The sequence below is a fragment of the Myotis myotis genome, unplaced genomic scaffold (genome assembly GCF_014108235.1).
Source record: "Myotis myotis isolate mMyoMyo1 unplaced genomic scaffold, mMyoMyo1.p scaffold_m19_p_5, whole genome shotgun sequence".
Lineage (NCBI taxonomy): Eukaryota > Metazoa > Chordata > Mammalia > Chiroptera > Vespertilionidae > Myotis > Myotis myotis.
Genome location: NW_023416357.1, coordinates 77,875,759 through 77,889,672, shown reverse-complemented (window position 1 = coordinate 77,889,672; position 13,914 = coordinate 77,875,759). Strand labels below are relative to the sequence as shown.

Here is a 13,914-nt window from a genome sequence, read left to right as displayed (position 1 = left end):
TGCGCTCCCACAGGGGAAGCGCTGCTCAGCCAGAAGCCAGGCGAGTGCAGCAGCAGTGGCAGGAGCCTACCCCGCCTCAGCGGCAGCACTAAGGATGTCTGACCTGGGGAGCGGGCTTAAGCCGTCAGTTGGATATCCCCTGAGGGCTCCCAGACTGCTAGGGCACAGGCTGGGTGGGCTGAGGGACCTCCCCCAGGAGTGCATGATTTTCGTGCACCAGGCCTCTAGTATATTACAAAATTAAAAGTATACTAGAGCTAAGTCTTCCTGCTATTATGTGATTAAGTTGAATTCAACAGTCATAAGATTAACAATGCACCCCTAACTTCCTAAAGCAAATACTTAGGATGTTTTAGAAGAGAATGGTTTAGGGTAGCGATTTTCAACCCTTTTCATCTCACATATATACTACTACATTACTAAAATTCTGCGGCACACCAAAAAATGTTGTATTTTTGCTGATCTGGCTACAAAAATAGGTATAATTTTGATTGCTGTGTGTTTATTTGACAATCCACGGGAAAAGGTCAGTGTCCCTGAATAGTCAGGTATTGCAAGTTTTTAAAATTCTTGTGCCAAATCACTGGTATAGAGTAAATCACACACCACTGGACTTACATCTCTATAATTCAGTTGTGATGATACTGGATAAGAAACTTAATGTTTTAGAGGTAAAACATTAAGTTCCTACTCCAATGAGTAACCAACAAAGGAACTCATAAGTTCCTTTTTCCTTTCTTACTGCTTTAAATTCTTGACAATTTAAAAGACCTCCTTCATATGGCCTTGCCAATTTTGTCTTTCCAAAACTTTTTTCTTCTCTAGTTAATACTGAAAAAAGATGTAACTATAAAAGGGCCTTTCCTGGGCCTTCAACTGGTGTTTTCTAGTCTGTTGACAGCAATATTGTTTTGTTGGCAAACAAACAAAACCCCCAAATCAATATTGCAGTGTCTTTTACAATACCTCTTCCTGTGCCAAACCAAAACAATAATCTCTCCTTCTAGGCTCCAAATGACAAATACAGTAACAAATAAAACTTTTTTTTTTCTTTTAAAGATGACACCTATGAAGTGAAGGTCAAGGATAAATTAAATGCAGGTCTTTTCATGAACACAGGCCTATTAACTCTATCTCCAGTTCATCTTCTTCCTAAATATTCTGAGTTCTGTGAACGTAAAGTTAACAACTCTGATATATCTGAATGTTGAAAGATGGTGCTTGAAGTTGCTTTTCGATAGGAATTCTTGGTAGCCAGTTGCCAGTTTAGACAAAAAAGGGAATATGGGCCCTTCTAATATTAATATGCATAAGCATTTTAAAAAATCACTGTACACTTCTGGGAAATAAGTAGAGGTATTATTTATTTGTCATATTTACATACTTACAAAATTGATATAACCCAATACATCATCCTGCATAGTACCTTAAAAACCATATTCTGGGAGTAAAAATCTAAGTTTCTTAATAATTTACGCATAACTCAATATCTTCTAGAACAGCGGTTCTCAACCTGTAGGTCGCGACCATCGGAAAACACATATAGCATGTCAGATATTTACATTACAATTCATAACAGTAGCAAAATTACAGTTATGAAGTAGCAACAAAAATAATTTTATGGTTGGGGGTCACAACATGAGGAACTGTATTAAAGGGTTGCGGCATTAGGAAGGTTGAGAACCACTATTCTAGAACATAGGAAGTTTGGCTTCACAGAACATAAATTCCTGTTAAGAATTTTTTCTAGCCAAGGAATAAAATAAATCCAACAACGTATTAAAGTAATTTAGTTGACCCTGAGTATGTCACTAATTTGCATAATTTTTAATAGATGTACATAATACATGTTCATCTGTACTCTTATCTGCTTACTTTCTGCTACCATTTTGTATAAATTCATTCATCTCAATTTCTTCATTACTCCTTGAGAGAAAGAGGACCAAAGAGTGGGGAAGTAATAATGATAAGAGATCAGAAGAGAAAACCACTAGTATTGCCTAAAGCTTTCCAACTCCATAAGTCTGTGGCACAGTTCTAGGTCCAGGGTTGCTGGACAAACTTAGTAACAGGAAGATCTTGAATTGAATAATCTGAGTACCTCTGTCAACTGAGGTTGATGTTAAATTACTCTTCCTGCATTTTTACCTGTTCTCTTTCACACTAATTAAAACGAAGACATGTATAAGCTTATAAAATTCAGTAAGTAGTTACTGGAGCACTTCAGGAAAAATAAATAAATCACAAACTCGACCAAAACAATAGCAGTGAAGGACTGTGTGGAAGACAAGTTTTCTTTCCTAAGAAGCTTGAGGGAGGAAAAAAGCCAACAGCTCCCAGTCCGAATCTAAGAAATGCTAGTGTGGGAGTTGGAAGGAGATGAGCAGAAAGAGGAAAGAACAGAGGGAAGTTGGATGGTGGGTAAAAGGACCATGGTCTTAAATCGATGGTGAGCACCAAAACACCAACACTAGCAGACTGCCTTGCTAACGCTGCTGTGGTGTGAGAGAGGTAATGAGTTACTTTTAGGATCTGTAAAATTTCCCAGTAATAGAAGGGAAGTAGCGAAAGTATTTTAAGTAGGAATACTTTCCTTTATCCATAATCATAATTAGTCATCAGGCCATGCCATGATAAAATACTATTAGAAAAGGGATCTTTTGAAAATAAAGGACAAATACAAATGGTAGAGAAAGGCTTCTCTTATTCATGAAAGATGGAGAAAACAGAGGAAAAAAGTATTCTGTCCCTATTATGCCACAACTGGTTTCATCTCTTTTCTCTCATTACTTTGAATGACAGCTTGAATTTCACTGAATACTTATTCATTCAGCCCCAGGTAAAAAACTGCAAAAATACAAAGCAAACCTTACGTGTAATGACAGTGCAGGATAAGAGCTTTAACACCCTTTATAAGATTGTGCTAATTCTTTTATCTCTAAAAACTGCATAGAAGAGTAAATAAATTACATTTATATAAGAAACTACCTCAAGTGTTATTTAAAATTGCATATATAGAGTTTAAAAGTGTAAGACAAACTATTTAATTTTGATTTATATAAAACACAAAAACGGTAAATATATTTGGGAGAAAAAGAAACTTTCACTAAGTACCAACATAATGGACTAAATAAACCAGATTGCATATAAAAGTTTCTTTGAAAAGTTCCATTAAAAGTAAAGGCAGAATGTAGCAAGTTGGAAAAGTAGTGTTTCAGGCAAACTTAGAAGTAACCTTAATTAAGAAGCATACAATCCCATTAACAACAAAGTAATTCCCTCCCAAAATTTCTCCATTATAATGGAAAAATATGAATGGAATCAGAAATAATGGCTGTTGTCAGAATTTACTAGGAAATACTGAATAGCAGTATTAAGAAAATAAATGCTTCTGATTTAAAAAATACTCAAATCATTTGCCATTTAGTTGTCACATAACAGTCAAAAAGTAAAATGTATTACCCTAATGATCAGAGTATAAATCTGTAAGATGCCAGAAGTTATTTAAAAAGAAAAATATAGAATTATTCACACTATGTGTGTACATGATAACCAAAGAGAAAATGATCCATTCTGTTGTTTTGGCCCATGTTAAAACTATGCAAACAAAATGTGCACCATCTCTCTACAGGTAGGTGTTTTAGGGTAAATTGTTGAGCAGACGCTCAGTATCAGACCTGAGATCATGTGCACACACAAAAAAACCTTCAAAGAATGACAGAGATTAATCTTGAATTAAAAGAAACAATGCTTTTAAAGAATATTCAACGAGTATGTCATTAACCATGTTATGAAAAACAAAATAATCAAGTACATATCAAGTTACATTTCTTAACACATGAATTTGTACTCTAAATCTGGTATCAAATTGTCCTATAAAAATAGTTATATATTTGAGAACTATAGTACAGGTAATTAAATGATCATAAAAACGATCTGTTTCCTTTCATTTGCTGACATGACACCATGGCTTCTTAAAGGGAAAGAAAAACTGCAGCCTACAGGAAAATTACCAAAACTCCTGGATCACTGACGCTATCCAAGTTCAGAAAGTAAATGTCTTCTTCACCACCAAGCTCAAGGTGGGGATGTCTCAGGATCTAGGTAGGTTTCTCACACGGTCCTGGGGGGCAGGCGCTGTTTATACATGCCCGCTATTGCTTTGGCTGCACTGTAGATCATCTGTCGACGTGACATGCCAGTGAAAGCCAGGTGCCAATCAGTCCGGCTGACATTTGCTAAACTCTTTTCCAGGACTTCGCCTACTGTCACCAAGAGGCCTGACCACCTCAGGTTGTAGTCCTGGGGAGTTAGACTTTGAGCCTATAGAAAAATGAAATGTATATTATTTATAATACAATTTAAAAATCATTGGAAATAGCTGTAAGTGACATTTCAAAGTCTCTCAGGTTGCTCTTAATACTGATGATAGAACCTGAGAAACAGCTAATGCTGCCAACTGTATGAAGTTCCAAAGCTATGAAAGAATCAACACGATATTGCACACAGCTAATTTGTTTAAAATATAATCAAGGTCTTAAGTCTAATGACTATATCTAACAGCTCAGTGTCAGAGGGCCTAAGCTCTACTTCTACATTCGGTGTCACTTCAGGTTCATAATAAAATTAGTACTAAAGTAGAAATATCGTATCTCTTTACAGTTATGAAGTTCCTACCAGAAAGAAGGAAACTGCATGCATATTAGGCTTTAATCCATTCAGAAAAGGATAGTTCAATTAATTTGTAGAGTACCCCCAGAAACTTTATTTTCATGTGAATAAGTTAATACCTATAAAATAATATGCAGTCCAGGATAGCATCATTACATCATTCAAATTCCAACAGTAAGGAAGCACAGAATTAAACTCTTAGGACAGATAAAAAAGGAACAGAGAGAGCTGAATAGCAGGAATAAAAGGAAGGCACATGCTTTGGTATCTTAGATTTGAAGCTCATGACAAAAAAAAAAGTAAACAATGACAATAGAAAAAAGGCAAAGTAAAAAGCAAATGACACTCTTTCAGTATCACTCTTCAGAATTAACCACGTAACAGCTTGTTGCGTTTTGTTTTCTATTAATATATATAATGTTAAAGTGTACATGTGTGCATATGTAAACATATGGATCATACTAGATGAAGTTTATTTTTACTTGGCAATATATCCTAAGTTTTGATATTAGTTTATACAGTTTTGATGCTTTGTTCTTTGAGCATTGTATGTTTTTCCCCCAATATGTATTCCTAAAAATAAAATAAAAATTATCCTCCTGCAATGGTCAGCAAACTTTTTCTGAAAAGGGCCAGACAGTAAGCAGTCTAAGCTTTGTGGGCGGGATGGTTTCCACTGTAACTAGTCAATTCTACTGCAGTACAAAAGCAGCCATAACAACATGTAAATAAATGGGCAGGAGTGTGTTCCAATAAAATTTTACAAAAACAGGCAGGTATGCCAGATTTGGCTGCAGGCTACTTTTTTGCTGACCCCTGAGGCACCCTTATAATGACAAAGTTTCTAATATTTATCACTGCAGAGCCTTTTGTCACAATAGTGAATAAAATGGTCATGGGGTGAAGAGGTTTCCAAGACTCCCCTGACGAGTGCTATAATAGATTGAAATAATATAAATGTAAAGGTTGATACAATTATGAAAGCTCAATGTTTAAGCAGGTATACGTAAATAAGTTGTGTCCCTCTACCTGGATGCTTTATGGGAACAGATATTATGGCTGCTAGAGAACACTTTCCTTACCTAGTATTATAAAACCAAACCCTGTTGATAAAGTCCTAACAGAGACTACAGTTAGAAGCATAAGAGCTGATGGAATTACCATGCAAGTTTGTAGCTGAATTGGTGTATGTGAATGGGCTTTACATGAAGTCACTGTGTTTCCTTTCCTGACTACTTTGGGGATGGACACTGTACTTCACTGGGGAATGTTTCGTCTACCTAGTATTGTAAAACAGAGGCATGTACATCTGCCCTTCAAGCAGTTATATGGGAATCAGACATGCTATATGGGAATCAGTACAACTGCCTCAGCCCACACAGCGTAGGATAGAAGCTGGAGTGATGGTAGGGGCAAAAACCTGTGAGTGCCTCCCAGCAATGACTACTGGGACTTTGGATCAGAGAATTTCCAATTGCAGGGCATTTGCTACCTTGTTATTAGACATTCTTGACTGAAGGACTGAACACTGCTGCTGCTGCTGAAGAAATGCCCTAAAGAGATGGCAGTGACCGGAACAATGAGCTTTCATAGTTCTATTCCCCTACAATATTATGCAAGTGGTTTACACAGGATCATGCTGCCGTGGGAATGCGAGGAGGAGATGCAAGCAGGGAGTCTCTTTGCTTGTGGGACCAATTCTGGAGACACCCGAGGAGCTGCTGGAACCAACTGCTGCATGGACAGTGCCCTCTGAACAGCTCTCAAGTGAAAGATTCCTTGGTTTACAAATGGCAGTTCCAAGGTGAATGGACAACATCCCATTTGGAAAGCCACCACTCTGACTTAAAGTGAAAACAAATCAGCAGGGTGCGCTGAAGTGCATGCTGTTTTCCTAATAGTGATGGAAAAATTGAACAGTGGTAAAATCCCCTATGTTTCAGTTTTTACTGATTTACAGGCAGTGGCCTGGCCCTATGGTCAGGCAGGAGGGCAATGGGAACCTAGCCTGTTAAAAGGATGCCCATATGGGCTGAGGGAAATACACTTGCTAGACTTGGATTGCTGCCTGCTCTATGGACCAGCACAGTGGCCAAACCTAATGTCCTTTCCAAAGGTAGAAAAGTTTGGGTATAAACGGAGAGAAGGAAAAATAGTTGCTATGGGTAAGAGAATGAATAAATGGTTTATGTAATGAGGGAAATCGAATATTACATTAACAACTCAAAAGGCTCAATGCAAGAGATGATACTGTCTCTTAGCTTCATTATACATGCATGCCTTGTTTTATTTCACTTCACTTCCTGCTTTACAGATATCGTTTGTTTTTTTACAAATTTAAGGTCTGTGGCAATCCTGCATCAAGCAAGTCTATCGGCACCATTTTTCCAACAGGCTCAGATAATGGTGAGCACTTTTATTTTTATTATTTTTAAAATATATTTTATTGATTTTTTTACAGAGAGGAAGGGAGAGAGAAAGAGAGTTAGAAACATTGATCAGCTGCCTCCTGCACACCTCCTACTGGGGATGTGCCCGCAACCCAGGTACATGCCCTTGATCGGAATCGAACCCGGGACCTTTTAGTCTGCAGGCCGACGCTCTATCCACTGAGACAAACCGGTTTTGGCGGTGAGCACTTTTAAATTAAGGTATGTGCACTGTTTTTTATAGACATACTGATATTATTGCACTTATTAGACTACAGTATTGTGTAAACATTACTTTTATATGCACCAGAAAACATTGTGGTGGTCTGAAACCTAACCTGCACTATCTATGAGGCATGCTTGTACCAGGTGCCTGCAAGGGGGAAGCCCTATATTGCTGGCATCGCCTTTGCTTTGGGAACCTGAATAGATCAAATAGAAACCTGCAAACCTGAGTGGCCCCACTCTGGGAGACATTTTCATATATGAAAGACTAGAAGTTATTAATAACTGAATGGGAGCTTAATGTGCCTGTATCGTTTGACTGTTTCACTATAAGAAATACATAGTTAGTCTTCATCCCAATTTTTGGCAGAGCTCCCAAAACTCTTGTAATTTCCTAAGTGTTAAGAGCTATAAAGATGTATTAGGTTAATGAGATGACTTTGGAAAGCTTCATTGAGGTGATTAAGGTTGAATCATATGAAACTGCCAATATTTGACTTTTTTAGACAGCAATTCCATATGGTTCAACCTAATTACTAAATCGACCATTTTGTCCAATTTTTCTAATTTATTGGTATAACAATAGGCATAATATTTGCTTACAATCTTGTAAACATCTACAAAAATGCTTTCTTGTACTTCTGAAAATAAATTACGGTATAAATAAAAGGTTCAATAACTTCAAAATTCCAAGCATCAATTCTTAGTCCCCATCTAAGCTGTAAACCTAGAGAGCCACAAGTTGCTTTCAGGGATTCTAAGCACACATCTGCCCAATTTATATGTGAGTGCATACATGTATTTTCTTGGGAGAGAATCCAATAAAGTTTTGAGATGACAATGTGCATGAGTACAAATGTGATAGAAAAAAGTCAACTGCCCTAACCAGTTTGGCTCAGTGGATAGAGCATCGGCTTACGGAATCAAGGGGCCCAGGTTCGATTCCGGTCAAGGGCATGTACCTTGGTTGCAGGCACATACCCAGTGGGGAGTGTGCAGGAGGCAGCTGATCGATGTTTCTCTCTTATCAATGTTTCTAACTCTCTATCCCTCTCTGTAAAAAATCAATAAAATTTATTGTAAAAAAAGTCAACAAAAATGCCATTTACAAGTACGAAGATTCCAATGTAAATAAGCACTTATATTCCATTTTGTTCAAGAAAAAAAAAGTAACAAAAATGTAGAAAGAATCAGAATCATTAAACATTTATGCCTCAGTATAGAAACAATGTGAATAGGTAAAGACATATGGCTTTCACTAAGGTTCCTACTTACCACCAAAGAGGAAGATCAAGACAAAGGGAAAATAAAGGAAAGGTGAACATAAAACCAGAAGAGGTAAATCTCTTTTCATCTTAGGGTGAGGAAAATAGTGATTAACTATATTACCTTTTTAAAGACAGTTGGAAAACAAAAGTAAGGAGGTACTAAAACAGAAGGAAAAAAAGCTAGGAGGCTATTTCCAACAAAAAATCTGCCCACATTTTTATTTTGAAAGAATATTGAAAGCTTCCCTGGAGCATAATGAAAATGGAAAAAACTAACCTGTTGTACGAATTCCAAAGGCACTGGTGTAGCTTGTGTAAATGTTTCTAGGTGAATGCCATGGACAGGATCTTCCACTATCAAACAGCCAATATCAAACCATCTGCAACAGAATATGAGTTTCAAGTTATGTGCTAAATAAAAGGTATATGTAATATCATTTTGATAAAATATTAACGGATTTCAAAAAGGAAATGTTTTTCTAATCAATTTTCAAGAAAACAACCCATAAAAATATATAAAATTCCCTTGGCTTAATTCCAAGAGGAGGAATAATAAAAAAAAATAACTGAAAATGACTTATCATGGAAAGTTCTTGTGTATTCACTGTGGTGCTAGTGATACACGTTAGAAGAACTCCAAGGACATCTTTGTTCTCTAAAATACTATCATGCTCCTAAACATGTCCACCCAGATATCCCTTTCAGCTCAATAAATCTAAAACTGCAACACCTATCATACCCACCAAACCGCTTCCGTTTCTTTCACTATTAGCGCTGTTGGCTGAGGAAACTTTCAGTTCTCCTCCCCCTCTTCTTCCTACTAATCTTTCAACTTCACCTCACTCCCTGCCCCAGGGAGAAAGAAAAACGGCAATCTCTACTGATCAAGTTCAAATAGTTTGTCATGCATAATATTTTTGTCACTTGAAAAAATAAGGAAAATTTTTTTTATATAGCCAACTGGAAAACTTATTAGTAAATTAAAAAATAAGCTCAGAGGGAATAACAAATCCTTTCCTCATTCCTGATAAATCCTTCACAATGAAAACTTTTTCCATTAAAAGACACTTGTAAGTTGACTTAAGTGAAGTCAACTGTACCACCACCAGCATTTTCATTAACCAGAATCAAAACCACGAGATGCTCTATCATCACTAATCATCCAGAAAATGCAAACCCAAACCATATGTAGTATCATCTCACACCTGTTGAAATGGCTATTATCAAAAAGGTGGAACACTTACAAACTGTTGGTAGGAATGTAAATTGGTACAGCCACTATGGAAAACAGTATGTAGGTGTCCCAAAAAATGAAAAATAGTATCATATGATCCAGCAATCTATTTCAGAGTATTTATAAAACACTAAAAGATATACGTACCCCTATGTTCACTGCAACATTATTTAAAAGAGTCCAGGTATGGAAGCAATGTAAGTGTCCACTGAAGGATGAATGGATAAAGAAAATGTGTACACAGACACTGGAATATAATTCAGCCATAAAAAGGGACATCTTGCCATTATGACAAGGCACATAGACACTGAGAGCACTATGCTAAGGGAACTAAGAGAAAGACAAATATTGTATAATTTGACATATATGGAATCTAAAAACAAATTTAAAACACAGAACACGACATATAACGAGCAGATTGGTGCTTGCCAGAGGCTGGGTGAAGGGGATCAAAAGGTACAAACTTCAAGTTATAAAATAAGTCATGGGAATATAATGTACAACGTGGTGACTACAATGAATAATACTGTATTGTATATTTAAAAGCTACTAAGAAAGATCTTAACACATTTCGTACTGCTCAGGAGTGTTCTCGTGTTTCGCGCGCCATCTGTTATGGACCTTAGATGTCAACACACTGTCTTGTCCACTGTGGGGCGCAGTTACAGTGTTTTGGCCAGGTTCAAGCCTCGGGCTAATGAAAGGACAGGGTCCTCTCATTGCCACGTGCAAGTCCCAGCTGGAGGGCAGGGCCCTCCCAGCACAATCATAGCCAACGGCTGTGGTTGTAAGCTTGAACCTACGTTCCGAACACATGGCCCCACGTGCCTTTGTACACCCAAAAGATTGTCAGGTGATACGAAGCAGCATGAACCTACGTGTATTCCAGCGAGTGGAAAGAAAAAATTTCCTACGAGAGCCTGAAGAGTTGGTGCCACCCATGGAAAAAGGAGCGAATCTAGATACTTATGTAAATTTTGTTTGGTCCCTCTTCATAGAGGAAAATGTTCTACGCAGTACCATACGTTAAAAAAGTACTAGGAACATTAATTGTTTAATTGTTTGTTTTTGTAAGTAAAAATGTTATAATTATTGAAAAACAACACCTAAAGTGCATTATGATCTGTAGTTATGATTTAAATAACGTGCAGTTTGCCCAAAAACACGCGGTCCCTGGCGTATGTCTTAGAGATTTCTATGCGGTATGCAATGTGTTAAGAGTTCTCATTACAAGGAAAAAAAAAAAAAAAAGCCTCTTACTTGTCAGGAAGCAATTCTGCAATAAAGTTTTCTACTGACACAGCAATCTGTTTCTCATGGATCACTCCAGTTCGACGCAAGGTATCTATCCGTTCCTGGGCACCCTGAATAACAGGGTAGATTAGAAACCATTTCAAATTATTCATTACTAAATATACTAATTTATGATTATACAAGCAATACATGCATACATTTATACACACACACATCTACTCATTCACACAATACAGAAGACAAAAGGTGAAAAAGTACAATCATGTTCCTCTCAGTACTCGGTTTGGAGTATGCCTTCCAAATTATTCCAATTTGCGTTATTGTTTTGGTTGCTACTGTAAAATGAATTATTTATATATTCTGTGTTCTAAATGGTTATTACTAATATAAGAAAACTGTGTTTTTTAATGTTAACCTGGCAAGGAGCCCTCCTACTGAATAAAAATTTTTTATCCATCCCAGATTTTATTTTTTTTTTTAAATATATTTTATTGATTTTTTACGGAGAGGAAGGGAGAGGGAGAGGGAGAGAGAATTAGAAACATTGATGAGAGAGAAACATTGATCAGCTGCCTCCTGCACACTCCCCACCAGGGTTGTGCCTGCAACCAAGGTACATGCCCTTGACCGGAATCGAACCCGGGACCCTTCAGTCTGCAGGCCGACGCTCTATCCACTGAGCCAAACCGATTAAGGCCCATCCCAGATTTTTAGTTGATTCTCACAAATTTTCTAAGTAGGCAATCATATCAATAGTAAATGTTTATTCTTCTGATTCTCTTTAAAGATAACTTTAAGGTGACAGTTTTAAGTTTTATTCAGGAATATTATCACCATTAATGAAACAAAATTGAGGGGCTAGAAACACTATGCAGATAAATCAAGATCATGAATTAAATAATCTTTTTACAGAAAACTAAAAACTGGACTAATGAAAACAAGGTTGCTGTTTACTATTTTTATCTGAATCACTTCATAAACAGTGATCATGAGTAATGTGTTCAAAAAGCAAGATAAGTTATTTCTAAATAAAATTAGCCATAGTTAAATACCTATTTTTATTTTAGACAGCAGAGCTTAATAGTGAATGAGATTAAGGGATCAATTCCTATTCAAGTGAAAACTGAGAAAGCTAAGATACTTCTAGAGACAACTGAAATTTATTTCGGAGATAACTGAAATAAAGAACAGAAAAATGAAAACTAGATGAGAATGAGTAAAGATATTAACTTATAAAGATGAAGGATGAAAAGATACTTACATTAAATCAAGACTGTGTATTTTTGCTTACTCTTAACTCTTATATCTCTAGTATATAGCACAGTGTCTAACCTAATAGGCCTGTAGTAAGAACTCAACTACATGAAAAACTGAACAAAAGAAAGAGCTTCTGAGGGCCTGTATCGCTAATGTTCAGAATCTAAGTAATTTTTTGGGGAAAAATGTAATGAATAAGATAAACTTAGTTCTTTATACTGGATATCATCAATTTACCTAATTCACTCCTCCCAAGAGGTAGTTATGGCTGAATTTTAATTATAAAGTTGAAATAAATGTTAATTCAGTAAAAACTATTAATGGATTAGGGGTATGTTTAGAGACTCACCCCTAACTCTTTGAAGGTGATATCTCAGCTATACACTATAACAAAATATTCCTAGATTTTATACTTCCAGGGAACAGAAACTGTTCATTTCTTCGTATCCTACAGCACTGGACTTTATACTTCGTAAGGGTCATAAAATATTTCACTGAAATTAATTAGCACCTACTAGAGATATAGAAATGAGCTAGGCAGACAAGTCTAATTCTTTTTTTTTTGTTTACGGAATCCAGACGAGAAAATGAAGAGGGAGTTATATTCACCTCTCTTATCCTCTGACCACATTAATTAAATGTGGCATCCTTTGGAGTCATAATTATAGAAATTTTAATATCATTCCCTACCAATATCCTGAGAATGGGGTTTTACCTTTATTTTCTAAAAGTACAGGGGATCAAAAATTAGGTGGTATAGAGGCCACATTGAATTATCTCAGTACTAAAGTAAGATACCCAAAGACCCTAGAGCTTACCCTGTACTCTAAGGACTTACACTAAGAGTTATGAATTTAGCGCTGTTAACTATGAGAGTTTAATGTTAATGAATAAAATATATACATTACGGTGTATTTAAACATAGCAGACATAAAACAAAGTTATTTATTAATTGGTTGGCAAAAATGCTGTAATTAGAGGCTCCTAACCCTGAAGAAATACATACTCATTAAGTGTAAAGTATTATTAATAGTGATAGTAATAAAAAGCTTATGGGATTTGAGGGTTATTATCTCTTTAGTAATTGATTTGAATGTTAACACTGGGTTAAGAATATCTCTTTTAGGACTCATTTTCTTTTTGTGCTCTCTGCATGTTTACTCCCCCAATTAAAAACCCATCTTAGGTTTCTTTAAAAGTCCACTATATCTTCATAACACTACAGAGTTGTCCAATTAAAACCAAGCTGATCATTTCATTATGTAAAAACCACTTAGCTCCATACAGACCACAGGATTATTACCAGAATTATGAAGAGATTACTGCCAGTTTCTATACCCAGAAGGTCTTCCTTCTATTACTTACTTTTAATCCAGCTGCATAGCCCACTGGTTGTGGGGCAATATTGGACTGAACAGCTTCCCCCATAACCACAGCTAAGCCAAAGACCTCCTGGAAGGCATCTCGGACAGCAGCAACTTTTACTTCTTTATTTGAGGTCACGACAATATCCAGTTCACCTCCAGATTCTACAAACAACAGCAGAAAATTTCAATTCCAAATTAAAATAATCAAA

The 13,914-nt window shown here is 36.4% G+C and overlaps 1 protein-coding gene across 2 annotated transcripts in view; it reads right to left on the bottom strand.

Moving 5' to 3' along the window:
- Positions 1 to 1,337: 1,337 nt before the first annotated feature.
- PRRC1 (proline rich coiled-coil 1) overlaps positions 1,338 to 13,914 on the bottom strand; it is a 28,059-nt gene continuing 15,482 nt past the window's right edge. For both annotated transcript variants that reach the window (XM_036309514.1, XM_036309515.1), the window contains exons 6-9: positions 13,704 to 13,867; positions 11,088 to 11,191; positions 8,871 to 8,973; positions 1,338 to 4,323 (exon numbers count right to left, since the gene is read on the bottom strand). In XM_036309514.1, the coding sequence (XP_036165407.1) occupies positions 4,114 to 4,323; positions 8,871 to 8,973; positions 11,088 to 11,191; positions 13,704 to 13,867 (581 nt within the window). In that variant the 3' untranslated portion in view covers positions 1,338 to 4,113. The remainder of the gene's footprint in view (positions 4,324 to 8,870; positions 8,974 to 11,087; positions 11,192 to 13,703; positions 13,868 to 13,914) is intronic.